Source organism: Mauremys mutica, chromosome 15, assembly GCF_020497125.1.
Source record: "Mauremys mutica isolate MM-2020 ecotype Southern chromosome 15, ASM2049712v1, whole genome shotgun sequence".
NCBI classification, from domain to species: domain Eukaryota; kingdom Metazoa; phylum Chordata; order Testudines; family Geoemydidae; genus Mauremys; species Mauremys mutica.
Genome location: NC_059086.1, coordinates 10,278,434 through 10,305,279, shown reverse-complemented (window position 1 = coordinate 10,305,279; position 26,846 = coordinate 10,278,434). Strand labels below are relative to the sequence as shown.

The window sequence follows — 26,846 nt, the reverse complement described above, 5'->3', positions numbered from 1 at the left end:
AGTACACAGACTGAACCTGGAGGGCCGTGACATTCATCTGGGGGCTCAGGCATTACCTCAGACCTGACCCGGAGATTGATGGCCACCCGAGTCTCAACTCGGAAGGAGGAAGTGTGTGTGAGGGGCGGGAAGGGACTTGCCCCCAGGGGTTCAAGTCAAGACTGGGGACATCTGAGGTCTGGCCTGTATTTTTAAATATCATGTTGGCAACCCTCATCTTAGCTTCTGCATCCCTTACTCACCCACCCTCACTCCCTGCTGCAGCCTGGACCCACCACAGCCCGTCTCTCTGGGCCCTCTGTGCATTGAGGCCTCTTCTCCGTCTGCTCGGCTGCTTCCTCTGCAGCTTTTGGCTGTTCTGGCTGGGCTGGCCGGCCAGCTGGGCTGTTTTCCTTTCCCCCTTTCCCCTTCCTGAGGGGGTGCTCTGTGATCTGCCCAGCCTGGGTGGAAATGGGGGAGGGGGCGCGCACGGGGTTTTAAGGGGCAGCTTACGTGGTCTGAGGCCGACTGCCCCACTTCTCCGTGGGGTTCTGCTGCTGCCTTCACCATGAGACGCTCCACTCCACCAGCCGTCCGTCCCGTGAGCCGCTCCAGCCGTCCCACGAACTGCTCCGCTCTGCACCACTTCACTCCACTCACCATCCCGTGGGCTGCTCCAACCACCCTACAAACTGCTCTGCTTTGCCAGCCACTTAGCAACAGATCTTCAGGCTCCCCCCACTAGTTAACACGGCACTCGTTGATTCTGCCTGCAGCTGATTGTGGAAGACCCCTCGAGGCAACCCCTGGCGGTCTGAAATCACTGCTCTTCTCTTCCAGCAGGGCAGTCTGTTAGGGCAGGGTTTGCTGAAGAGCTGGGGCATCCAGTAGTGGGCAGCAAACCTCTGGTTCACCCCATCATTTCTGTCAGGGCAGTTTTGTGTTCGCACATAGCCAGTGTAATCAGCTGCAGATCACTTTCACCTCTGCACCTTCCCATTTCTAATTCTGTGATAAATTCTCCTTTATCCATCAGTCTCCTGGAATCAGTCTCAATCTCCCAGAGGCTACTGAAACCAATCCAGGAGATTTTAGGCACTAAAAGCCCAGCAGCGCAGCAGGGCTAAGGCAGGCAGCCTACCTGCCCTGGCTCTGCATGGATCCCGGAAGCGACCAGCATGTCCCTCTGGCTGCTAGGTGCAGGGGTGGCCAGGTGGTCTCTGCGCACTGCCCCATCCTGAGCACCGACTCCGCAGCTCCCCGTAGCTCCCATCCCCCTCCTGCACTCCAACTGCCTGCCCCAGCCCTAAGACCCCTCCCGCACCCAAACTCCCTCCCGGATCCTGCACACTGCACCCCCTCCTGCACCCCAACCGCCTGCCCCCACCGGATGAAAGTGAGGGTGAGAGAGAGCCAGCAACAGAGGGAGGGAGGATGGAGGGAGCGGGGCGGGGCCTTGGAGAAGGGGGCGGGGCAAGGGGGGCAAGAGTGGTTGGGTTTGTGCGATTAGACAGTTGGCAACCCTAATGGCAGTATGTGTGCGTGTGACAGTGTGTGTATTTGAGGCAATGTGTGGGTGTGCATAAGGACGTATGGGGGTTGTGCATGGGACTCTGTGTATGTGTCTGCTTGTTTAGCAGCGTGTGTAAGGGGGTGCAGTATGTATGTGTGTTTGAGGCAATGTGTATATGTGTGCACAGGGCCATATAGCAGTTGTGCATGGGACTCTGTGTGTGTGTGTGTGTCTGCTTGTATAGCAGCATATCGTATAGGGGGATGCAGTGTGTGTGAGTGAGGGAGCGCACACACACATGCACACAGGTGGAGTGATATAGAAATGGCTCCTCTCTGCTCTGTGCAGACACTCACCCCCCATCCACGAGCCGTGCCGGGTATCCGGGCACCTGGCGGCAGGGAACAGCCTCTCACGGCCTGTGCTTTGTGTTTCAGATCAGGACCAGCTGAGGCTGCGGCTGACGAGTGGCCCAAGCCCCTGCTCTGGGCGAGTGGAGGTGCTGATTAACAACACCTGGAGTGCCGTGTGTGACGCCGGCTGGGGCCTGCCAGAGGCGGGGGTGGTGTGCAAGCAGCTGGGCTGCGGCCCGGCGCTGTCAGCCCCGGGGGTTGCTCAGTTCGGCCACGGGGCCGGCGACGTCTGGCTGGAGGGTGTGAACTGCTCGGGCCAGGAGTCTCTCATCAGCGAGTGCCAGCTGAGCCGGCTGGGTCCCGGGCTCTGTGGCCATGGCTCTGAGGCCAGCGTGGTGTGTGCCGGGCAGGCTGGTGAGTGACCAGCGCCGTAGCCATGCCCACGTTCCTGCAGACACGGGGTGGGCGGGAGTGACACTCTGGCCATGCCAGGGGGAGGCCGGTCCCAGGGGGGCAGCGCCAGGGCTCCTGCCCACCACACCGAGGTTACTGGCTGTCCCAGAGATTCCCACAACCCTGCTCAGCCTGGGGCACCACTCCTGGGTCTCTGAGCAGCCTCCTCCGCCATGGGGCTCCCGCTCCTGCCAGCCTGGCTCCGGCGCTGGAGGCTGCTACTCCTGCAGGCAAACCCAGAGCACAGATCTGGGGGGCAGGGCTTGAGGAGGAGTATGAGGGACAGGGCTTGTGGGAAAAGCTGGGAAGAGGCCTCTGGGAGCTAGTGCCCCCAACTCTCTCTAACACCCCCCTCTCCCCCGGACTTCATGGGCTGGGAATGGTCCCTGGGGGCAACTCAGCCCTGAGCCTCCACCCATACCCCAACTCCCTGCCCCAGCCCTGAGCCCCCTTCTGCACCCAAACTCCCGCCCAGAGCCCGCAACCCCTCCTGAACCCCAACCCCCAGCCTCCTCCTGCACCCAAACTCCCTCCCAGAGCCCACATCCCCTCCCACACCAACCCCCTGTCTCAGCCTGGCAAAAGTGAGTGAGGGTGGGGGAGAGCCAGCAAGGGGAGGGAGAGGGGATGGAGTGAGAAGGGGCGTGGCCTTGGGGAAGGGGCAGGGGACAGGGGTGGGGCAAGGGTGCTTGGGTTAGTGTGATTAGACAGTTGGCAACCCTACCCCTTAGCCACCCCCCGTGCAGGGCCCTGCACTGCCCCACACTCCGCTCTCCTCCCCGGGCCCTGTGGCAGAGGGGGTGGGGTTGGCCTGCCAAGGTTCTGAAGGCAAGAAACTCAATCCCAGGTGGGGCTGTGGGGTGGTGCAGGGAGGTCACCTCAGGATAGGGGCTATGGAGCGGGGGACAGAGTCAGACCCATAGGGACTGTGGTGCAGGGGAGGTAGTCAGCCGTGGGGGGGTCTTGTGGGGTGGGGACAGAGTTGGGCCATGTGGGGTTGTAGGGGAGGGGATGGAGTCAGCCTTGGCAGGGGGCTGTGGGTGGGGAGAGAGTCTGTCTCAGGGGCTGTGGGGCAGAGGCAGGTTCAGCCCCATGGTTGTGGCAGGTCTGTGCGGGGGGAACAACTCACTGCCTGGCTCTCTCCCCAGGCTCTGGGCAGCTCTTGTCCCTGCTACTCGGCCTGGGTGCTGTCATGGTGCTGATCTTCGTGGCCCTGCTCTGCTGGAGGATGCGGCGGGACAGAGCCGCTGGGAACCCCCTGGGTAAGAGCCCTGGACCTCAAGCACAGCGCTGCAAGGAAGCGGGGCTGGGATGAGGGTTGCCGTCCTAACCCAGGAGTCCAGCCCCAGCTGGCACCCAGTGCCCCTGGGCTGCCTCCCTGCATGGGGACCTGCTGCTCTCACAGTTACTGGGATCCCTGCTCTGGCTGCCACACACAGGCCCAGTGTCCCGGCCTGCGGGTGCCCCATCCCTACAGCCCAGCCCTGGCAGTGGTGTAGGGTTGCCAGGCATCCAGTTTTTGACCAGAACCCCGTTCAAAAAATGACCATGGCAGCTCCGGTCAATGGCACAGCAGGGGCCTGAGGCTATGGCAGGCTCCGTGCGCTGCCTCCGCCCTGAGTGCTGGCTCCACAGCTCCCATTGGCTGGGAACCACGACCAATGGGAGCTGTGAGGGCAGTGCCTGCAGATGCAAAGGCAGCACACGGAGGCTCCCCGGCCACCCATGCACCTAGGTTCCCCAAGGGCCTGGTGGCCGCTTCCTGGGAGCCATGGTAAGCGGCCCCGGGACCTCGAACCCCTAACCCCCTCCCAGACCCTCACCCTCTATTCCAACCTGCTCCCACACCCAAACTCCCTCCTGGAGCCTGTACCCCCCACACATCCCAGCCCCCTGCCCCAGCCCCCTCCTCCACCCCAAACCCTTATCCCCAGCCCCGCCCCAGAGCCCAGATCCCAGCCGGATCCCACACCCCCTCCTGCACCCCAACCCCCTGGTCCAGACAGGTGAAAGTGTGGGAGGGTGTGGGAGAGCGAGCAATGGAGAAAGGGGTCATGGAGCGAGGGGGGGCGGAGCCTTGGAGGGGCAGGGGTGTTCAGCTTTGTGTGATTCAACAGTTGGCAACCCTACAGTGGGGTCCCATTCACAAGGCGCCCTGGCACCTGGGTGAGGTTGGGCCGGGGGCAAAGGTCAGTGGCCCGGGTGCTTCACCCTGTCCTCTTGCTTGCAGGCCATGTGCACCTGAAGGAGCTGGGGGCTCCAGGGACCCCACCCCGGTCCCAGGGAGCGGCAAATCCAGAGCCCTCCGAGGAGCCCGACAGCGAGATGACCTGGCTGGTGAGGGAAGACGTGGTGCTGTGAGAGCCGCGTGCCAGCCGGGCTGGGCTGGGCTCAGCCTGCAGTGAGAGACGGGCCCGTGGGATCCTGCTCAGAGCAGCCCCAGAGCTGCCAGCTGCCTGGACTGTGGGGATGCTGATGGGGCTCGTCTGGGGGCTGGGGATCTCCACTCCCCCTGTGGGGCCCCTGGCACCATTGTCCCCCCAGCTGACTTGGAAAACTCCCCTGCTCCGCCCCACCCCCAGCTTTCCCTGCTGTAGCTCCCAGCAGCTCCCACGCCCATCCCTGAGCAGCCTGTGCCCAGCCATGCAGACAGCAGGTGGTGCGCCCGGCAGAACCATTGTCCGGTGCACAGAGACAGCCGGCTCCTTCCCCACCCAGCGACCATCCCAACATTTAAATGAGCTATGGGGAGAGACTGACTATGGGTGTCTGCCTGTGCCCGATGTGCCAGGCCCTGGTAAAGCCTGGTGTTCTCATATGTATGTGCCCAGTACAGCCTGATCCTGGGGCACCAGGCCCCGTCTGTCTGTCTGTCTGTGCCCAATGCACCCTGAGCTCAGGGCACCAGGCCCCGTCTGTCTGTCTGTGCCCAATGCACCCTGAGCTCAGGGCACCAGGCCCCGTCTGTCTGTCTGTGCCCAATGCACCCTGAGCTTGGGGCACCAGGGCCCGTCTCCTCTCTCTGTGCCCAATGCACCCTGAGCTCAGGCCACCAGGCCCCGTCTGTCTGTGCAGCAGCCTGCCCGGGCCCCCAGTAAATGATCATTACAGCTTCTAGTGTGTAGATAAGGTGCAGAACTACGTGCAGCTGCATGATGGTGCCTTGCTTAATGGAAAGGGATGGGCCGGGTTACAGATACAGATACAAAGAGCTTGTCTCTAACCTTCCCTCCCCCACCCCATCCTTGTGCTGTATAAGTACCCGGTGGTAATATTACACAGCTAGATACGGAGACAGCAGCTGCGTCCAGACATGAGCCCTGTTGCACATTTCCCAGGGGAAGATGTTGGGGAACAACCACATTATTCCCCCTTTTCTTTGCATTAGTAGCATATTGGCAGCTGAAACCTTTCTGATTTCTTGTAATTCCCAAAAGCTTCCACAAGGTGTCAATGGCTCCCCACTCCTCAAAGTGCCCCACTCTCACCCCCTCTGTAGTGGGGTGACCATATGTCCTGTTTTGGCAGGGACAGTCCCTTTTTCAGCTCTGTTCAGGCCGTCCCTACTTTTTTTCAGTAAAACTGGACATTTGCCCTGATTTGTGAAGGCAGCGCTGCCTTCAGAGCTGTCCCCCCGGGCAGCAGTCCCCGATCTCCGCTGCACACTACAGGCAGTTCTTATGTCTGGGTCAACCTAGGACAGCTGTTCACTGCTTGCATTACAGGATAGTGAGGAGTGTACTTAGAGGATTGTACCTCAGAGATGTATAATCCCTTCCCGAGCAGCCTGGTGTTCTGGTAAAATGAGTGTGCTGCACACATTACAATGGTGCATTCCTCCCTGAGCTCAGTGAGTACAGTCGTGACTGGTAGGACGCACAGAGAGTAGGGTGACAGAGTGGAGAGCAGAGAGATGTGGCTGCTGCCAGGGGATCAGCTCTGAAGGCAGCGATGCCTGCCAGCAGCAGCAGAGAAAGTTGCTGCTGTCAGACAGTGCTAATTTCAGAACTGACCCCCAAGGAAGCAGCCCCACTTGCTGGCCGCAGGGCAGAGCAGAGAAGTAAAGGTGACATGGTATTGCCACCCTCACTTCTGCGCTGCCTCAGAGTCTGGGCTTCCCTTACTGTAAGGCTCAGAAAAAAATGCTTTGAGCAACTTAACCGGAGGCTGTATAGAAGCACTAAATTAATTTTCCCGTCAGCTCAGTGCGAGGTCAGCAAGGAGAAAGTAGAAACTGATGGGCACAGATCATGGCTAAATGGATTGTCAGCATCAGCAGGGTTGAAGGATGCCGCATGCAGGTAATCCGATGGGAGTTAGTGGCAGTGCTCTGATTTGTAAATGCTGGTTTTTTTCTGGTTAGTTGAGTTGCAGCTGCAGGCTGAAAGCAGCATGATGGTCTCTTCCCAGCTCCAAGGTTTGCCTCGCTTGAGAGCCTGAGTGTTGAGACAGTGTGAAATAGGAAGGGTTTTTAATTGCACATTTTGTTTTATTTAAGAGTCTCCCTGAGCCAAACAGGCTGCCTGCCGTAGAGGCAGAGGGCTGTGCCCAGATGCTGGGCTGGGCCAGTGTTCCGAGAAAGCCTTGTGAAGGAACACTTGCAAATCAGTTCTCCCCTGTTGGTTCAGTAGCAGATTTACCAGGCCATAGAGATCTCTGGTGTAAACCCTTCGACTTGGAGATTAACTTGGCTCATAGCAAGAAATTGGTTCAGCAAAACAGAGGCTGTTAGGAGCAGGGTCCCAGCTGGAGGCAGACTGACATCATGGATCCAAAACATGTTCTCCTTTGACAAGGGCTGGTTGTGTTACAAGTAAAGGTGGCAATACCACCATGCTACTCTTACTTCTGTGCTGCTGCTGGCAGGGGCGCTATCTTCAGAGCCAGGCAGGCCAGCAAGCAGCCGATGCTCTCCATTGGCAAGCTGTGAAGGCAATGCTGCCCCCAGTCACAGGATGTTGCCAGGTGATGCTTTTGTTCTTTTTTGGGGTGGGGGGGGAGCCTTGTGCACACCTGTGTCCTTAGAAGAATCAATTGTTTGTGTGTGGTCATTTTTTGCTATAAAAATGTCTAGGAAACATCTGTGTAATTGTAATGAAGACCTCCAAAAACAGTTCAAGTTTTTAAAAAAAGACACTTCAACACTGGACAACAGCAAAGTTGTATGTGAAACGTGGAGCACATTCCTCCATTGCCAACGGTTGAAATGACATTACCCAGCACCTTCAAAGCAAAAAACACAGAGATGTTGGTAAAAATAACTGTTTAACACTAAGTGCTTCAGGATTTTTTCTGAGGCAAGACACAGAAGCTGAAAAAGTTTTTGCCAGTGAGGGAGTGTTTGCTTACCACTCAGTGCAGCACGGACACAGTTTCTGCTCTAGTGACTGTACATCACAATTAATTAGGAAACTAGGCCAGTCTACGTTTTCATCTGCTCGCACAAAATCCGAGGGAATCGCTTGCAACATCTTAGCCCCTTTCTCCATTGAAAAAATGCAGTTTGAGTTGGACAGGGATTCCTTTATTGCGCTTAGTGTGGATGTATCGAACAAAAAGGAGCAAAAACTATTTCCTGTTCTTATATGGTATTTTCTCCCACTGGGTGGAGTTTGCACAAAAATGACTGACTATTCATCTCTACTCAGGGAAACATCAGATTTGCAAGTATCAGAGAGGTAGCCGTGTTGGTCTGGATCTGTAAAAGCAGCAAAGAATCCTGTGGCACCTTTTAGACTAATAGACATCAGCTTTGCAGTGTGCATTCATCCAGCAAGTGATTGAGAAGCCAACACCAACACTAACTTTGGGGGTGCCAGACGTTGTGGGAAAAACAATTTGTGGTGAAATCTCCAGGCCAACGTAGGAAAAGAGATCTTCAGTATTGAGTGCGGGGCACATATTGTGCATAACTCCAAACTGATTGTCTTCCTTTAGATGTAGAGATCTTTGCTGGGAAGGTTTACAAATACTTTCATATCTACACAGAGCATGTTGAAGAGCTGAAAGGTTTCTGTGGATTTATTGAAATTGAGTATACCAAATTACTAGAGCATGGCAGCACACAATTCCTCTCATTGAGACCAGCAACACAGGATTCTGTCAATTTTGATGGGCTTAAAGCGTATTTTCTTTCTCAAGATAAATGCCCGACACTGCTACAGAAGCTCTTTGATGCTCCTGCCACTCAACTGTGTCTTCTATTTGTCAGCAGACAAACTGCCATGTTTCAAAACATAATGGAGATGATAGAGAAAAATGCTTTGTCAATGACAGAAGTGGCACTTCAAATACATTCCCTGCAGGTTAACTTATTGGAGAGGCTTGGAGAAAGATGTGTCACCACAGAAGTGAAGAACCTACTGCACACTTTTGTAGAATGCAGGCAAATGAAAGAAAAGGAGTTTTACAATTTAGTTGACAATTTTTACACAACAGGCCTATCCTACTTAGAGACTGAGAGCACTGGAGACCTGCCTTTGAGTGCACCAAAAAGTTTGAGTGGGCTTTGCTAAGGAATATGCAAGACAGCCTCCCTGCATGCCACATCAGAATTCCCACCTTCTATATGTTGAATGAGAATCGTCTCTTTGACAAGTGGTCTAGTGCCAAATCAATTGTCTCCAGTTGTCTTTCAGACTGGAACCATCAAAGAACGCCCATCACCGAAAGGTGGCAGAAGATTTTTCAAGAGAGATTGACCGTAATGCAGTCCAATACACAGATCTAGCCAAGGCTGTGGAATTTGTGCTGTGTCTGCCTGGTACTACAGTGCCTGTTGAATGTGTCTTTTCAATTATGAATGATGTGTGGTCTCCTGAAAAATCGCATCTGAATATCTCCACCACGAAGGCTGTCTTGTGTGTGCGAGTTCACTTTTCTCTAGACTGCACTGCATTCTACGACAAGTTGCTGAAAGACGAGCAAACCCTCAGCCAAATAGCATCGTCAGAGAAATACAACGGGCATCAAGCAGCTTCACACCCTGAAGAAAGGCAAGGCAAGGAACAATCCCAGTAACAACTGAGTTTTAAATAAAATATATGAACATAGATATAAAATAAATGAAACGGCCTTATCTTGTTTGCATACTGTAAACTCCCCTGAGCACTGGCCATCTCTTACCCGGTGTCCCGTTTTCAGAGTAGGGAAATATGTTCACCCTACTCTGTAGTCACTGCTTGGAGCTGCTCGCCTGGCAAAGGGGGCGCTGTGGGGATGTCAGGCTTCACCCCATGAAGGGCCAGCAGGTCCCTTTGCACAGACTGAAGCCCCTGCTGGCCGGGTCCCCTTCCTGTCCCCAGTGTGGCCCCAAGGCATGGGAGAGACCCAAAGGAGGGGCCTTGCGGGAAGCTGAGAGCCCCTTGTATGACTGGCTCCCTCCCGTCCCTGGGTCAGGCCTGCACAGTCTATTCAGTGCTGAGTGTGTGCGGGGGATGGGGGGACCCAGTTTGTACGGGCTTGGGGGTTGGAGAGGGGTGCTGAGGGGCTGCCAGGGCAGGATGGGCTCAGCTGCTGGCTGGATGAGTCCCAGAGAAGGCCTGATCCAGAGAGTTGAGAACCAGCTCCCACCACACACAGAGGCGCCAAATGGGGACAATTTCCCAAACTTTTCCAGTACCTTCCAGTGGCCTGGCTTAAGAGAGGGGCAACACATACAGATTTGTTATTGTAGGGTCTCTCCTTAGGGCTGGGCTGCACCCACTGTTTTGTTATTGTAGGGGGTCTCACAATAGGTCTGAGCTGCACACACTGCTTTGTTATTGTAGGGTCTCTCCTTAGGGCTGGGCTGTATACACTTCTTTGTTATTGTAGGGTCTCTCCTTAGGGCTGGGGCTGCATAGGCTGCTTTGTTATTGGAGGGTCTCTTGCAAACACTGCTCTGCCAGGCAGAAGCTTCATTCCCATGCTGGGGGGAGGGGTTGCAAGGACACTGGGCAGTTTTCAGGATGGCGGGAGGGAGCAGAGCTGGAGGGTGAGTGTGACAGAACATACCTGTGCCCACACCCTACACTGTACTGTAATAATCTCTGTACAAGGAATGCCTGGTAAGGTATCATTTGAAAACTCCTAGTTTGCTGATTGAGAATATCATGGCAAAAGGCTCGCAGCAGCATTAGGTGTGAGTTATAAATGTGCTTGGAGCCAAAGGGCAAACTGACGCCTCAGCCAGGCGTAAACACGGCTGATGGGCTAGGACTCGCTAAGTAGCCATTTTTTGGCAAGAAAGGGGCTGATGCAAAAATCTGCATCTTAGCAAAGAAACAGTCTGGAGCTCCCTTCCACACAGACTCCTTCACCCAGCTCCCAGCTGGAAATGCTTCCCAAGAGCGGAGAGGACTATAACGAGAAGGGGCAGACACACCAAGGCACCCCCTCTCTGTCCCAGTCTGTCTCTGGCATTGCACCTAAAAAAACAAAGGAAAACGGTCATTGGATTCTGGGACAGGGGGTCTTGACCTGAGAGTTTTTTCAGTAATCTGCTGAAAGCATGAGGTGAGAACTCTTTGCTTTGACTCTGATATAGTTAGTTAAGTTAGGTACCAGTAAGTATTTTATCTTTAGTTTTCTTGTAACCATTTCTGGCTTTTATGCCTTATTTCTTGCACTCACTTAAAATCTCTCTCTTTGTAGTGTGACAAAGTTCCTCCTCTACCTTGGTGGGTCCTGCGCTTATTGGCAGATTTGCTCACCTCAGTGATCTTCCCCACAGTCTGGCTCAACTTCTCCTGTGTCTGATCAGGAGTTGGGAGGTTTTGGGGGAACCCGGGCCCGCCCTCTACTCCAGGTTCCAGCCCAGGGCCCTGTGGATCGCAGCTGTCTATAGTACCTCCTGTAACAGCTGCATGACAGCTACAACTCCCTGGGCTACTTCCCCGTGGCCTCCTCCAAACACCTTCTTTATCCTCACCACAGGACCTTCCTCCTGGTGTCTGATAACACTTGTACTCCTCAGTCCTCCAGCAGCACACCCTCTCACTCTCAGCTCCTTGCGCCTCTTGCTCCCAGCTCCTCACACGCACTTCCTCTCCTCTGGCTCCCCCTCCCTGACTAGAGTGAGCTCCTTTTTAAACCCAGGTGCCCTGATTAGCCTGCCTTGATTGGCTGCAGGTGATCTAATCAGCCTGTCTGTCTTAATTGGTTCTAGCAGGTTCCTGATTACTCTAGTGCAGCCCCTGCTCTGGTCACTCAGGGAACAGAAACCTCTTTCTCCAGTGGCCAGAAGACCTCCCTTCTGCTACTCTGCTGTTGAGGGTAGGAGGGAGAGGGCTGCTGCTGCTGTTCCTGCTGGGCCCTCGCTGCTGCTGCTGCTACTGCTCCGGCTGCTCCCCTGGCTGGGCTAGACACCACCACCCACCCCCTTTCTCTGTTATCTGCTTGCTGGCTGGCTAGTAGATTTCCCCCCCACCGCCCAGTTGCTGCTGTTACTCCACCTACAGCCCCTGGGGGGGGGGCTGCTGGCCCGCTCCCCAGAGGAGGGGAGTGAGGGACCCCAGCTCCAGGCCTTGTTGCTGAGGAAGCCACCACCACCATCTTCTGAGTGGGGTCCCTCCTGCCTAGCCACCAGACCACCACCTGGAGCTGCTGGAGCTGCTGTGTTAGCTGCTGGGGAGCTGCTGGAGCCCCGAGGAGAAGGAGAGTGCTGCCTGCTGCTGCTGGAGGACCTCGTAGAGACTCTGAAGGCCACCGTGGAGGGGGCACCTAAGGACTGAGTATTTTTTGGACTGTGCTCTTGTCGTGGGGGCTTGGACTCTGTCTGTTGGGACACTGGGGGTGTGGCGTGGAGCCTGCCCCCGGTCCATCTGTGTCCCCCTTCACCCCCACCACCGTCGTTGCCCCCTCCACCACCCCCGCTGGCGTTTTTCCATCTGCCTCATTCTCCTGCCTCTGGGACTGAGCTGCTCACCTGGCTTGCCACGCCCACCTCCACCATTTGGGCCTGCAGCAGCAGCCAGCTGCATTGACTTTTTGCACAAGTGCCCGTGGGCGCACCCCCCACCCCCACCCCCTTGGCCTGGCCCCCTCTCCTTTGCCACATTTGTCTGCCCCACCCATTTCCTCTGTGGCCCTGACTGTCCTGCCCCAGCCCTGCAGCTAGCCCCGTGGTCCCACTGCCCTGTTCCTAGTTTGACTTTTTCCCCACCCGGCCCTGTGATCCCCTAGCCCTGATTGGCCCCTCCCCTCGTGCGCCCATGCCCCCTCCCATGCGCTTGTGCCCTTCCCCCATTTGAGTTTGCCCTTGTTCACTGCACCCCCCCCCATGCTGTTAGCCCCCCTGATCCCCTAGTGCAACTAGAGGAGCCGGAATTCCCCTCTGGGTCGGTGGCCTGCCACCCTCCCGCCCCTGGGTCCTTGCTTGCTCCCCACGCCCCTTTAGCCTTCCCTTTCTGGCACCCTCCTCCCCTGCCTGCAGCCTAGCGGGGAGGGGTGGTCGCCTCCTTTCCCTCCCCTCCCCTCGCTGTTTGTCCCCCTTTCCGCTCTCGTTATGGCGGGGGACGCGGCGGGGGAGACCCCTCGCGATGCTCCCACCGCCCCTCCTCCCGAAACCCCCGTGTCCGATCCCCAAGCCTCTACCTCGACCGCCGCTGCCGGTTTACCTGCCACTGCCCCCGCTGGGGCACCGGCAACGGCGAGTATCGGGGAGACGTCCGCTGCTGCCACATCCTTCGCCCCTTCCGATTCGGAGGGAGCCCCCCCAGCCGGTCGGAAAGGTCGGGGTGGGAAGAAGGGTAAGGGCCCAGCTATAAAGACCAGGCCCTCCATGGCGGGGACTACCCCCGCTGCCGTGGTCCCGCTACCAGCCGCGGCATCCCTCCCCGCTGTTCCCTCTACCAGCTCCGCAGGTGTCCCTCCCCCGGCCCCCAGGGCATATGCCCAGGTGGCGGCGGCCCCCCCGCCTGCCGCTACTGCTCCGCCTGCCGCTTCCACTACCATCTCTAGCGGCCGGGGCCCCTTTCCCACCTTGACTAGGAAGCACGGCGTCCGTTGCCTCCTGGTGCCCGCCTCGCCCCACGTCGAAACCTATGTGAGGGCGTTGGCGAGGGTAGTGGGGCCCACGGCCATTGTGGCGGCCTCCAAAATGTACGGGAAGGTGGTCTTCTTCCTGGCGTCGGAGGCCGCCGCCCAGGAAGCGGTAGAGACGGGTCTGGCAGTGGGGGGCGTGTTTGTGCCCCTGGAGCCCTTGGAAGACCTGGGGGTCCGCTTGGTCCTGACCTCCGTCCCTCCCTTCCTGCCCAATGCCGCCTTGCTGCCCGCCCTTTCTGCCCTGGGGCGCCCTATTTCTGTCATCAGCCCTCTCCCGTTGGGCTGCAAGGACCCCGCCCTCCGTCACGTCCTCTCGTTCCGCCGGCAAGTGCAGCTTCAACTGCCGCCGGCGGCACGTGACGGAGAGGCGCTCGAGGGGTCCTTTGTGGTCCCCTACCAGGGAGCCCGCTACCGGGTGCATTATTCAACGGGGGAGGCCCGGTGCTACCTCTGCCGGGCGATGGGGCACGTCCGGAGGGACTGCCCCTTGGCCCGGCACGGAGGAGCGTCCGGGACCCCCGAGCCCCGGTATGGCGCCGGCCCCGTCACCGCCAGTGCCCCTAGCTGCCCAGCACCTGAAGCTGCCCCTCCTCCTTCTCAGTCCACCGCTGTGGAGGAGGGTGCGGCGGAGATAACGCCGGGCGTGGGAGAGGGCCCGCCCCAGGGAGACTCCTCCCTCGTTCCTGTTGCCCCTCCGTTGCCTCCCCGAGTCCCTAAGCCGCTGCCCTTGCCCCCAGACCTGACCCCTGTTAGCCAGCCCCCGGATGATGCCATGGAGGGCTGGTCCTTAGTGCAGGGGAAGCGGGGCAAGCGGAAAGCTCCGGTCCCATTACATCTTTCGGATTCGGAGGCCCCCCAGAAGAGCAGGAAGGGGGTCTCTGATGACGAGCCTTCCGCTTTGCCCCCTGACGACGCCCGTTTTGTGGTGCTGGCTGGGCGCGACGTGGCAGCACCGGACAGTGACGCTGCCCCTCCTCCGGGGTCCCTTCCCGAGAACGCCCCCAAGGGAGCCCCTCTTGCCCGCTTGCCATCCGCACCCCCTGCGAGCGCTGAGGTGGGCATCGCTTCGGGTGCTGGCAGGGAGGGCCCCGGGGTGGCGGACGGCGATCTCCCCTCCATCTATGAGGAGATCGAGGCCCTGGGTCTGACCCCAGTTACACAGGGGGAGGACGACCCTTTGCAAACGGGCCTCGATCTGAGCAACCTCACTACGGTCCCCCTGTCCCCGGGTTCCCTACTCCTGACTGGTGCTTCTGCTCCCGCCTCCGAGGGTCCCCTGGGGTCTTCCATCAGCCCGGCTGCAGGTGGCACCTCACTGACGGCTGCCGAGCCCATTGAGGCGACGGTCGGTGCCCCGCTACCCGGACCCGATTCCCAGGGGGTGTCCCTCTTGGGTGTGGGCCAACCGACCCCTGGCCCTACTCTTGTCCCCTCCACCTCCCGTGATGCCACTGCTGCCCCTGGGGATACTCCCCAGGGTGCGGCCTTAGTTGTTTTTCCCTGCTCTGACCCATCAGGGGCTGCTGCTCTCCTTCCGCCGCCCCCTGTTGAACTGGGGAGCGGGGCGGGCCGCGTGGCATCGGCCCATCGGACGCCACGTCGAGGGTCTGCCCCCTGCCTGCCCGCCTCGGTGGGCCACGGGGCTGTGACGGGGGCCCCGCTGGGGGACGGTTCTCGATCCGTTACCCCGCCCCCCCATGCGCTGAGGGAGGAGCTGCGGGAGTTCCTTGAGGACGTCCGTGGCTCCCGTAACAAAGTCCATCTTGCGCTCCAGCGGTGGGGGGATTTCCGTCTAATCCTCCAGGCCGCAAAGGCCCTCATGGGGGAGGGTAAGGGGACCGGGAAGCAGGCCGCCGCGGCCTACCGGCGGGTCTGCTTCTTCCGTGACTCTCTACTCACCCACGGGTTTGGTCATGGATTGCTGCGCGGCCCGACGGAGGCCGTGGGCGTGTCTGCCGGCGAGGATCCCCCCCAACACTCCTCATGGCGATGATCATCTTTGCCACTTTGAACGCCCGGGGCTGTAGGATGGGTCTCCGCAGGAGCCAGGTGCTCTCCTTCCTTCGGGACGGAGGGTACTCTGTGGTTTTCCTGCAGGAGACCCATACGGATCCGGCCGCTGAAGCTAGCTGGCGGCTGGAGTGGGGGGACAGGGTCTACTTTAGCCACCTCTCGGTTCGCTCGGCGGGAGTGGCGACCCTGTTCTCCCCCGACCTACGGCCCGAGGTGCTGGGGGTCGCCGAGGCTGTGCCGGGCCGCCTGCTGCACCTCTGGGTCCGCATGGAGGGGCTTGTGGTTAATCTCGTCAACGTCTATGCCCCGACATCGGGCCCGGAGAGGTTGCGTTTTTATCGGCAGGCGTCCGCCTTCCTCGGCTCCCTGGATCCTCGTGAGTGCCTGGTCCTGGGCGGGGACTTTAACACCACCCTCGAGGAACGGGACCGCTCGGGGACCGAGCAGTGCCCAGCCGCAGCGGACGTCCTCTGGGAGATCATCGAACGCCACTCCCTGGTGGACGTCTGGCGCGACCACCACCCGGACGACGTCTCGACTTTCACCTTCGTCCGGGTGGAGGCCCATCGGTCGCGCCACTCCTGGACCGCATTTATCTGTCACGTTTCCACCTTTCACGAGCCCACTCCTCCAGCGTTCGGCCGGCCCCCTTTTCTGATCACCACCTTGCCACCGTAACGGCCTCTCTCTGCGCGGAGAGGCCGGGGCCGGCCTACTGGCATTTTAATAATAGTTTGCTGGAGGACGTGGGCTTCGTGGCGTCCTTCCGGGAGTTCTGGCTGGCCTGGCGAGGGCAGAGACGCGCCTTTCCCTCGGCGCGGCGATGGTGGGACCTGGGGAAGGTGCGCGCCCGGCTCTTCTGCCGCGACTACACCCGGGGCGCCAGCCGACGGAGGGATGCGGCGATAGAGCAGTTGGAACGGGAGGTTTTGAAGCTGGAGAGGCATCTGGCCGCCAGCCCCGAGGATCCATCCCTCTGCGGAGCGTGCCGGGAGAAGCGGGAGGAGCTCCGGGCCCTCGAGGATCATCGAGCCCGGGGTGCCTTTGTTCGATCCCGCATCCGCCTCCTTCGGGAGATGGATCGCGGCTCCCGCTTCTTCTATGCCCTGGAGAAAAGGAGGGGGGCCAAAAAGCACGTCACCTGCCTCCTGGCGGAGGACGGCACCCCCCTCATGGATCCGGCGGAGATCTGCGGGAGGGCCAGGGCCTTCTACGTGGCTCTTTTCTCCCCGGATCCGACCGATCCTAACACTTGCAAAGTGCTCTGGAACGGACTCCCGACGGTCAGCGCGGGCGACCGGGACCGGCTAGAGCTGCCTCTCACTCTGGCCGAGTTCTCGGAAGCCCTCCGTCGCATGCCCACCAATAAATCTCCAGGCATGGACGGGCTGACCGTGGAGTTCTACCGCGTGTTCTGGGACGTCCTCGGCCCAGACCTAGTCACCGTCTGGGCCGAGTCTTTGCGGAGCGGGGTCCTCCCTCTTTCGTGCAGGCGAGCCGTGCTCGCCTTATTGCCGAAGAGGGGGGACCTCCGCGATTTACGGAATTGGCGTCCCATCTCGCTCCTCAGCACGGACTACAAAATCGTTGCGAAGGCCATTTCGATTCGGCTAGGGTCCGTGCTGGCGGACGTGGTCCACCCGGACCAGACCTACACCGTCCCGGGCCGCACGATCTTTGATAACTTGTATCTGGTCCGGGACCTTCTGGAGTTAGGGTGTAGGGATGGTCTGTCGTTCGCCCTCTTGTCCCTGGATCAGGAGAAGGCGTTCGACAGGGTGGACCATGGGTATCTCCTGGGCACTCTGCAAGCGTTTGGCTTCGGGTCCCAGTTTGTGGGTTTTCTCCAGGTGCTGTACGCTTCCGCGGAGTGTCTGGTCAGGCTCAACTGGACCCTGACCGAACCGGTCAGCTTCGGGCGAGGAGTACGGCAGGGGTGTCCCCTCTCGGGTCAGCTGTACGCTCTGGCGATCGAGCCCTTCCTCTGTCTCCTCCGTCGGAGGTTGACGGGGTTGGTGCTCCGGGAGCCGGAGCTGCGGCTGGTCCTGTCGGCGTACGCCGACGATGTGCTCCTCGTGGTCCAGGACCCGGGCGACTTGGCGCGGGTGGAGGCTTGCCAGGCCACTTATTCGGCGGCCTCCTCCGCCCGGGTCAACTGGGTCAAGAGCTCTGGCCTGGTGGTCGGGGACGGGTGGCAGGCGAGCTCCCTCCCACCCGCGCTTCAGGCCATCCGCTGCTCTATCTCGGCGTTTACCTTTCTGCCACGCATCCGTCTCCACCGGAGAACTGGCATGGTTTAGAGGGCGGGGTGAGGGCGCGGCTCCGGGAATGGACAGGACTACTCCGGTGCCTCTCTCTTCGAGGGAGGGCGCTGGTGCTGAATCAATTAGTCCTGTCCATGCTCTGGTACCGGCTCAACACCCTGGTCCCGGCCCCGGATTTCCTGGCCAACCTCCGGACGGCGGTTCTGGAGTTCTTCTGGCCAGGAACGCACTGGGTCTCTGCAGGGGTCCTCCACCTGCCCCTGGAGGAGGGGGGGCAGGGCCTGAAGTGCCTGCGCACTCAGGTCCACGTCTTCCGCCTCCAGGCCCTGCAGAGGCTCCTGTACGGTGTGGGTAGTCCGGCATGGAGCGTATTGGCACACACCTTCCTCCGCCGCTTCCGAGGGCTCCGATACGACCGGCAGCTCTTTTCTCTCCATCCGAGAGGTCTTCCGCGAGACCTCTCTGGGCTGCCGGTCTTCTACCAAGACCTCCTCCGGACCTGGAAGCTCTTTTCAACGACCAGGTCCGTGGCGGCCACCGTGGGGGTCGATCTCCTTGCGGAGCCCCTGCTACACAACCCCCAGCTCTGTGTGCAGGTGGCGGAGTCCCCCGCGGTGCGCCAGAGGCTGGTCTTGGCAGGAGTCACCAGGGTCGGAGACCTCATGGACTACGACTGGGGAGACTGGCTGGATCCCCTGACGCTCGCTCAGCGCATGGGGCTCTCCAGCCCTCGTACCCCCCGGCGCGTACTTCAGGAGGTGAAGGCCGCTTTACTGCCCGCTGCTCGGGTTTACCTCGACCGGGTCCTGCGAGAGGGCACGCCCCGCCCACGTTCCACCCCGGGCCCTGTGGATCTTTTTATCGGGCCCCTGCCCCGTGGCCCCAATCACCCCCCTCGCCCTTTCACTGCAAGCCGGCTGCCCGATCTGCAGCCGGTTTTGTTCCAGACCGCGCCAAGAAAACATCTGTACACGCTCGTGCTCCACGTGCTTCACTACCTCACCCTCGCGTCCCGCCCCGATACGAAATGGCGGGACCTCCTGCCACCTCTCGAGGGTGAGGAGCCCCGGTGGGCCAGCCTGTATTCTGCCCTAGTCCCGAGGCCCGCCGGGGATGTCTGTTGGCGGCTCCTTCATGGGGCCGTGAGCACGGGCGTGTACTTGGCGCGGTTTACCCCTGTCCCCAACACCTGCCCCTTTTGCGGCGTGAAGGAGACCCTGGCGCATGTTTCTTTAGAGTGCGCCAGGTTGCAGCCCCTGTTCCGGCTCCTCTTGGATCTCCTGTTGCGTTTTTGGTTGCACTTTTCCCCTCACCTGTTTATCTATGCACTCCCTATCCGTGGCCCCACGAAGTCGCGGGATCTCCTTGTCAACCTCCTCTTAGTCCTGGCCAAACTGGCCATCTATAAAACCAGAGAGAGGAGGTTGCCCGATGGGATTTCCTGCGACTGTGGGGCCTATTTCCGCTCCTCCGTCCGTTCACGCATCCGGGCGGAGTTCCTCTGGGCGGCGTCCACTGGCTCCCTTGACGCCTTCGAGGAGCAGTGGGCGTTGTCCGGGGTTCTCTGCTCGGTGTCCCCATCCGGTTCCCTTCGTTTAGCCCTATGACCTCACTCCCGCTCCTGTTTTTTTCATTGGTTGTCCCACGTACTTAGTTAGTGTCCCGGACCTGTGGATCCTCTCCTTAGGCTGGGGGGAGGTCCTTTAGCAGTGGGCGGGCTTCGCCCGCCCACTTCCTGGATACTAATAGGACCAGACTCCTGTACCCCACTGGCCTGGGTTTGTCACAGTAGTTAATAAACTTGTTTTATTTTTTATCTAATCCAGTGGGTTCAAGTTGAAGCATCTGAGTAACTCCATTTGCGGTAACAAGTTGTGTGCATATTATTCCCTTAAAGGAATAACGGATTCAATATACTTGCACTGGCTGGGCAGTACAGGACACATTTCTGGGGGGAAATCTGGGACTGGGAGTGTAGAGGGGGTCACCCTGTGGTAATCTTTAATGCTGATAGGAGCCAAGGCATGGCTGGCTGGCTGCAGCCCACACAGACATAGCTGGGAACAACTTGTGTGTTGGGGGCTGTTTGTGAGCAGTCCAGACTGGAGGCTACAGCAACAAGGAATTGTAAAGGGCACACCAGGCTGCAGGGCCGGGGTGACACAGCCCCCCACCAGCCTGGATTGTTCCCCGGGATATCACAATGGTGCGGCAAACTAGGGGTTATGCACAGCTTGTTATTTTGAATGAGGTTTACACTTTAAGCACTGGTAGAGCAATTTGAAGTGAGTCTCAAGTGCGGTGGCTGGGAACACTCAAAGCGAGGTTACAGTTTGGTGTTTTCTGTTTGCTTATTTCGGGCAAGGGAAATAGAAACAGTAAAGCATGAATATGACTGCCAGCGGAACAACTGCAAAGCTAGAACTGGCCAGGCTGGAGAAAGAAGAAAGAGGAGAAGTCTACATTAGAAAATTAAGTCAACCTAAGTTACCTCAGTGTACAGTTGCCACAGTAATTAAATCGCTTTTGCATATCCATACTACACTCCTTGTGTCATCGATGTGCATCCTCACTAGGAGTACTTGCATCGATACACAGAGCAGTGCACTCACTGTGCAACTTGCCACCATCTAGCACAAGGTGTTTTGGGAAGGGTCTTCAATGTCTCATGGGGACAAATAAGTCACACAGAGGTGACTGGAAACATAATTTCAATGTCCCATGATTCAGTTTTCTCCATCCCATATTTTTATCTGCATCCCATAATGTTTCGCACCTCTTTTCAAAAGCCCCACAAGCCTGCACATCTGCCATCTCTGTGAGAAGACTGGATCCTGCACAGATCTGCACTGTTGTGATGAGCATTGTGAGCGCAACATGCCTGATCCTGCAGTATTTCCAGAGCCATGCGGAATATGACAATTCCTTGCAGACTGGCTTGCCATGCGTCATGGAAAGAAACAATTCACGTTTATCGTTGGCAGTCACGGAGCAGTTGCAGACAGTGGAGCACTGGTTCTGGACCTGAGAAAGAAGCACTGGCTGGTGGGATCACATTCTTATGCAGGTATAGGATAACGAGCTGTGGCTGCAGAACTTTTGGATGCACAAGGCTACATTCCTGGAAGTGTGCGTGGAACTCGCCCCAGCCCTCTGGCTCAGCAACACCAAAATCAGAGCTGCACTGAAGTGGAGAAGCAAGTGATGATTGCTCTGGGGAAGCCTGCAAGGCCAGATTACTACTGATCAGTCAGGAACCACCCCGAGCCTTCAGGAGCTAGCCAGAGACTGAGCCACATAATGCTTGATCTGCAAGGAGGCAGCATCCTTTCAGGATTTGTGGAGATGATAACATGGGAACGTGGCTTGGGCATAATCTCAGGTGCGAATGGACCTGCTCTAGGTACACGGGGGTGTCCTCACGGGGAGAGGCCAGTGCAGTGATGCCCCTTCTCTGGGCAGACAAGTGCTGTGTCTACACCACAACTGCAGTAGTGGCACAGATCAGTGCTGCAGCTACGCCGCTGTGGTGTCATGATGCAGATTCTACAGCAATGGAAGGGGCTTTGCCATTGCTTAGTTAATCCATCCTTCCAAGCTGGGTGAACCTAAGCTTTACGTGTCGACCAGACCAAGCCTCAGCCTCGTTCAACTGGAGTAAGGGCATCCACATGGCCCTCAGCGTCGCTTTAACTGCATGGGCTCATGCTCGCACGCTCAGTCCAACAAGTGCACCTGCCCTGTGTCCACCAGGCCTCCGTGGATCAGTTCTGCTGACTCCCTGTGAACCAGCTCCAGGAACAGCCCCTACGCCCCATGTGTCCCAGAACCAGCTGTGCCAAGAGGGGTTTGTTTGCTCAGCATGTTCCAGGAACACATATTTCACAATCCAATGATATAAATAAAACCACAGTGCAGGGCACAAGGGTCACTTCTCCTCTGTGGGCTTAGTCGCACACACCCTCTGGGTCGCTGCAGGGTGGTGAAGAGGGAGGGGTCTCTGCAGTGAGAGGCCTGTCACACCCCCTGTCTCCTTGGGTGCCTGCCCCATCTCCCCAGTCTCCCAGCCTGTGACCATCACACGGAGCTCAGCCTGCCTCTCTCAGAAGGACAGTCGCCTGCCCTAACCCCTGGCCACGCTGCCCCACAAGGACTGTGCTATGAACATGGGGTTTCCCGGGTGCCTCCTGCTCCCAGCTGGGCACCCCCTTGGCAGGAGCTCGTCTGCCTGCACTGAAGCCGGGAACACAAAGATCCCCATCCTCCTGGCCTGGCTTTGGGGTGAGTGGCCTTTTCCCTTTGCTCTGGCTTTGAATAGCCCTGGGGGCAACCTGTGATTCTCCAGCCTCCATCCCTCAACCACCCTAGCAGCCCTTCTCTGCACCTGGTCCCCTCTCAGTCCATCTGTCTTGCATGTAGGTGGCCAGACCTGCACACAGGATTCCCTGAATGACCTAATTCCTGTCCTGCTCTTACCATGTTTGTTCAGTGTTTGAGGCTCCATTTCTTAACTATTATTATTAACTATTAAATATATCAAATATTGTTAAATTATTAAATATTAACTATTATTCATTATGCAAACACAAGAATTCATGTTACGGCAGCACTGTAGGCCGAGCTCAGGGCCCTGTGGTGCTGGGCTCTGCACTGGCAGGGCGACAGGCAGACTCTGCCCCCAAGAGCTCAGTCTAAATGGAGAGGATAGAGAGGGGCAATAGGGGCACAGAGAGGGGCTGTGATAGCAGCTGTTGGGAACAGAGCCCTGGTATCATCACTCCCAGCCCAGTGCCCCTCAGCACTGCCGCTGTGCTTGGTGCTGTACAACACACAATCAGAGACAGCCACTGGGCTCACAGTCAGCCATGAAATGTGCTGTCCCCAGACACAGCCCGTCTCAGACTCAGGCCAACACTGATGGAGCTTGGAGGACAAAGTCAAGTTAATATTACAAATCTCAGCTCCCTCTCAGCACCCACCAGCATTTCCAGAGGGCCAGCAATCCACTTTGTAAGCCCCAATATAGAGATGATGGCTCTGTCGCTGGACTGTGAAAGAAGAGCTCATCACTGAGAAAGTTTCCCATGATCTGAGAGCAGCACTGCTGGGACCCCGAGTCTGGTGAAGAATTCATTCACTAGAATTACACTGATTCATTACATACTTATTAGCCTCAGTGAAATCCAAACCAATTATTAGCTCACCCACAATCCTGGTTTCTTGTCTGAATTCCAGTGGTTCTATTTTCAAAGCCTATTTCCCCTATTTTTGGAAGGATTCACTCTGCCCAGAGCCAGCTGTGGGGGTGTGAATTGCAGAGCACACAAAAGAGCTGCACTCTGACTGCCATGTGCGGATGCTGCGGGTGTGAATTGAATTTTCCTAATTTGAGTTAACATCCTGTCTGAGAGAGGACTATGGTCACCATGGTAAAAAAAGAAACCGTGGGCGAGCAGGGGGAATTAACACAGTGTAACTGCCTACCCACCCCCCACACCACACACACACACATACACAAGCTAAAACCCACAAAAGCTTATGTTCAAATAAATGTGTTAGTCTCTAAGGTGCCAAAAGTACTCCTCCGAGTTTTTAGTCTTTGCCAAACACCTGGCAATGGTACAGTTCTGTCAGTTTGTTGATGTTTGGCCTCAGTGACTGAGCAGTTGAAACCTTCAGGGATTGCAGCAAGGTGTGCATCAGATAGTTGTGTTTGGTATTTTGACCTGTTTATATTCATTGTGGAAAAAAGTGATGCTGCCTCCATGGCTGACTCTGCCCGGCAACTAATGGTGGTATCTCTGTCCCTCTCCTCCAGCCAATGGGAGCTATAGCACCTGTAGTGAACATTGCCAGCAGCCTGGCTGCCTGAGTCTTTCCTCCCCATTCCGCAGTAGGGAGGTTCTTGGGCAGCATATGGCCCACAGGCGGGAGTTTGAGACCTCTCTGCTAGAACAAAAAGAAAAAAAATGGGAGGAGGTCTGGACACTGATGCAATAATTTGTGTAGAACGTCAAGGAAAACCATAACCCAGTGGATGGGACATCACACCCCCTTCTGGCGCTAGCAAACCGAAGAGCCAAATTACAGCACCCCAGAGAAGAGACTGTTTCTGCTGAAAGTGTGTTGGTTTGTATGTGTACTGTGACAGACCCAGGACAGTGGGGTACAGGAGTCTTGTAGAGGGCAAATATACTGGTCACTGGATGAGTAGTTTTCTGTTCCCTGAGTGACCAGAGCAGGGGCTGCACTAGAGTAATCAGGACCCTGCTAGAACCAGTTAAGGCAGCCAGGCTGATTAGAACACCTGCAGCCAATCAAGGCAGGCTAATCAGGGCACCTGGGTTTAAAAAGGAGCTCACTTCAGTTTGTGGTGTGCATGTGAGGAGCTGGGAGCAAGAGGTGCAAGGAGCTGAGAGTGAGAGGGTGAAGGTGTGCTGCTGGAGGACTGAGGAGTACAAGCGTTATCAGACACCAGGAGGAAGGTCCTGTGGTGAGGATAAAGAAGGTGTTTGGAGGAGGCCATGAGGAAGTAGCCCAGGGAGTTGTAGCTGTCATGCAGCTTGTACAGGAGGCACTCTAGACAGCTGCAATCCACAGGGCCCTGGGCTGGAACCTGGAGTAGAGGGCGGGCCAGGGTTCCCCCCAAACCTCCCACTGCTAACACCAGTTGTGACAAAGTTCCTCCTCTACCTTTGTGGGTCCTGCGCTTATTGGAGGATTTGCTTGCCTCAGAGATATTCTCCTCTGGTGGAACCCACTGTCCAGGTCAACTCCTCCTGTGTCTGATCAGGAGTTGGGAGGTTTGGGGGGAACCCAGGCCTGCCCTCCACTCCGGGTTCCAGCCCAGGGCCCTGTGGATTGCAGCTGTCTATAGTGCCTCCTGTAACAGCTGCATGACAACTACAACTCCCTGGGCTACTTCCCCATGGCCTCCTCCAAACACCTTCTTTATCCTCACCCCAGAACCTTCTTTTTCAAAAGCCCAATATCATAAGAACGTAAGACCAGCCATACTGGATCAGAGCAATGGTCCCTCTAACCCAGTATCCTGTCTTCCAATGCCAGTGTCTTCCAATGTCTTCCAAAACTACTTTCCGTAAACCACCCTTTCACTAACTAGGAGACAATGCAGGCAGAAGCCCAGCAGCAGAGTGGGGGCTATCCAGTTTATTGCACTGACTGTCGCATGTATGATTACCTGCCCTGTGGGCGGGTGGCGTATGTGTGCGGTCGGTGCAAGGATCTCCTGGCCCTCAGAGACCATGTACGGGCTTTGGAGGCCAGGGTGGCGGAACTGGAGGAGCTGAGAGAGTCAGAGAGGTATGTTGATGAGGCTTTCCGGGACACTGTAGAATTGTCCCACCTCCGTTTAGACAGCTCCTGTGCTGTTGAGGAGGAAGAAGGGCCCAGGGAAGTAGAGCAGTCGATGGGAGCAGAGGGAAACCTTCCCATAGTTGGGACCCTCCTTCCAGATGGTGCTGGGGTTGCCTCTCGCACTGAGGTTGCCTCTCCGGGGGAGGGAACTCCAGTTTCTAGGAAAAGGCAGGTGTTAGTAATGGGAGATTCGATTATTAGAAATGTAGATAGCTGGGTCTGTGATGACCGGGAGAACCGTATGGTGACTTGCCTGCCTGGTGCGAAGGTTGCGGATCTCTCGAGGCATCTAGACAGACTTATGTGTAGTGCTGGGGAGGAGCCGGTGGTCGTGGTACATGTAGGTACCAATGACATAGGGAAGGGTAGGAGAGATGTCCTGGAAGCCAAATTTAGGCTGCTAGGGAAGAGAATGAAATCCAGGACCCCTATGGTGGCATTTTCAGAAATGCTCCCAGTTCCACACGCAGGGCCAGGTAGGCAGGCAGAGCTTCAGAGTCTCAATGCGTGGATGAGACAACGGTGTAGAGAGGAGGGGTTCACGTTCATTAGGAACTGGGGAAACTTCTGGGATGGGAGGGGCCTATACAGGAGAGATGGGCTCCACCTAAACCAAAGTGGAACCAGACTGCTGGCACTAAACATTAAAAAGGTTGTAGATCAGTTTTTAAACTAGGAGATGGGGGAAAGCCGACTGCTGCAGAGGAGCGTGTGGATCGGTCACAGACTTCTCTTAGGGGAGAGTCTGATGATAGAGAATCTCCAGGTTATAGTCAGGAGCAGAGGAATGAGAAGTATAATGTAAGGGCCGGATCAGATGATAAACAGTCACATAAAAAAGAATCTGGCACATCAGAAAAAGGCAGGCTAAAAAACAGGGACAAGTTTTTAAAGTGCTTGTACACAAATGCCAGAAGTCTAAATAATAAGATGGGTGAACTAGAGTGCCTTGTGATAAAGGAGGATATATATATAATAGGCATCACAGAAACCTGGTGGACTGAGAGCAATCAATGGGACACAATCATTCCGGGGTACAAAATATATCGGAAGGACAGGACAGGCCGTGCAGGGGGAGGAGTGGCACTATATGTTAAAGAAAGTGTAGATTCAAATGAAGTAAAAATCTTAAGCGAATCCACAGGTTCCATAGAGTCTCTATGGATAGAAATTTCATGCTCTAGTAAAAATATAACAGTAGGGATCTATTATCGACCACCTGACCAGGACAGTAATAGTGATGATGAAATGCTAAGGGAAATTAGAGAGGCTATCAAAATTAAGAACCCAATAATAGTGGGGGATTTCAATTATCCCCATATTGACTGGGAACATTTCACTTCAGGACGAAATGCAGAGATAAAATTTCTTGATACTTTAAATGACTGCTTCATGGAGCAGCTGGTACGGGAACCCACACGGGGAGAGGCGACTCTAGATTTAATCTTGAGTGGAGCACAGGAGCTGGTCCAAGAGGTAACTATAGCAGGACCGCTTGGAAATAGTGACCATAATACAATAGCATTCAACATCCCTGTGGTGGGAAGAACATCTCAACTGCCCAACACTGTGGCCTTTAATTTCAAAAGGGGGAACTATACAAAAATGAGGGGGTTAGTTAGACAAAAGTTAAAAGGTACAGTGACTAAAGTGAAATCCCTGCAAGTTGCGTGGGCCCTTTTTAAAGACACCATAATAGAGGCCCAACTTCAATGTATACCCCAAATTAAGAAAAACAGTAAAAGAACTAAAAAAGAGCCACCGTGGCTTAACTACCATGTAAAAGAAGCAGTGAGAGATAAAAAGACTTCCTTTAAAAAGTGGAAGTCAAATCCTAGTGAGGCAAATAGAAAGGAGCACAAACACTGC

The 26,846-nt window shown here is 56.7% G+C and overlaps 2 protein-coding genes across 5 annotated transcripts in view; both read left to right on the top strand.

Moving 5' to 3' along the window:
• Positions 1-9,363, top strand: part of LOC123350250 (deleted in malignant brain tumors 1 protein-like) — a 52,270-nt gene extending 42,907 nt beyond the window's left edge. For all 3 annotated transcript variants that reach the window (XM_044988739.1, XM_044988738.1, XM_044988740.1), the window contains 3 exons: positions 1,930-2,259; positions 3,447-3,560; positions 4,529-9,363. In XM_044988739.1, the coding sequence (XP_044844674.1) occupies positions 1,930-2,259; positions 3,447-3,560; positions 4,529-4,659 (575 nt within the window). In that variant the 3' untranslated portion in view covers positions 4,660-9,363. The remainder of the gene's footprint in view (positions 1-1,929; positions 2,260-3,446; positions 3,561-4,528) is intronic.
• A 10,702-nt stretch (positions 9,364-20,065) lies between these two features.
• LOC123350251 (deleted in malignant brain tumors 1 protein-like) overlaps positions 20,066-26,846 on the top strand; it is a 30,734-nt gene continuing 23,953 nt past the window's right edge. Inside the window, exon 1 of one of the 2 annotated variants that reach the window (XR_006573735.1) lies at positions 20,066-21,881. Coding sequence is in view for 1 of the 2 variants with exons in the window: in XM_044988741.1 (XP_044844676.1) it covers positions 21,761-21,881 (121 nt within the window). In the remaining variant the exon portion in view is untranslated. The remainder of the gene's footprint in view (positions 21,882-26,846) is intronic. The other variant, XM_044988741.1, reaches the window with a different exon arrangement.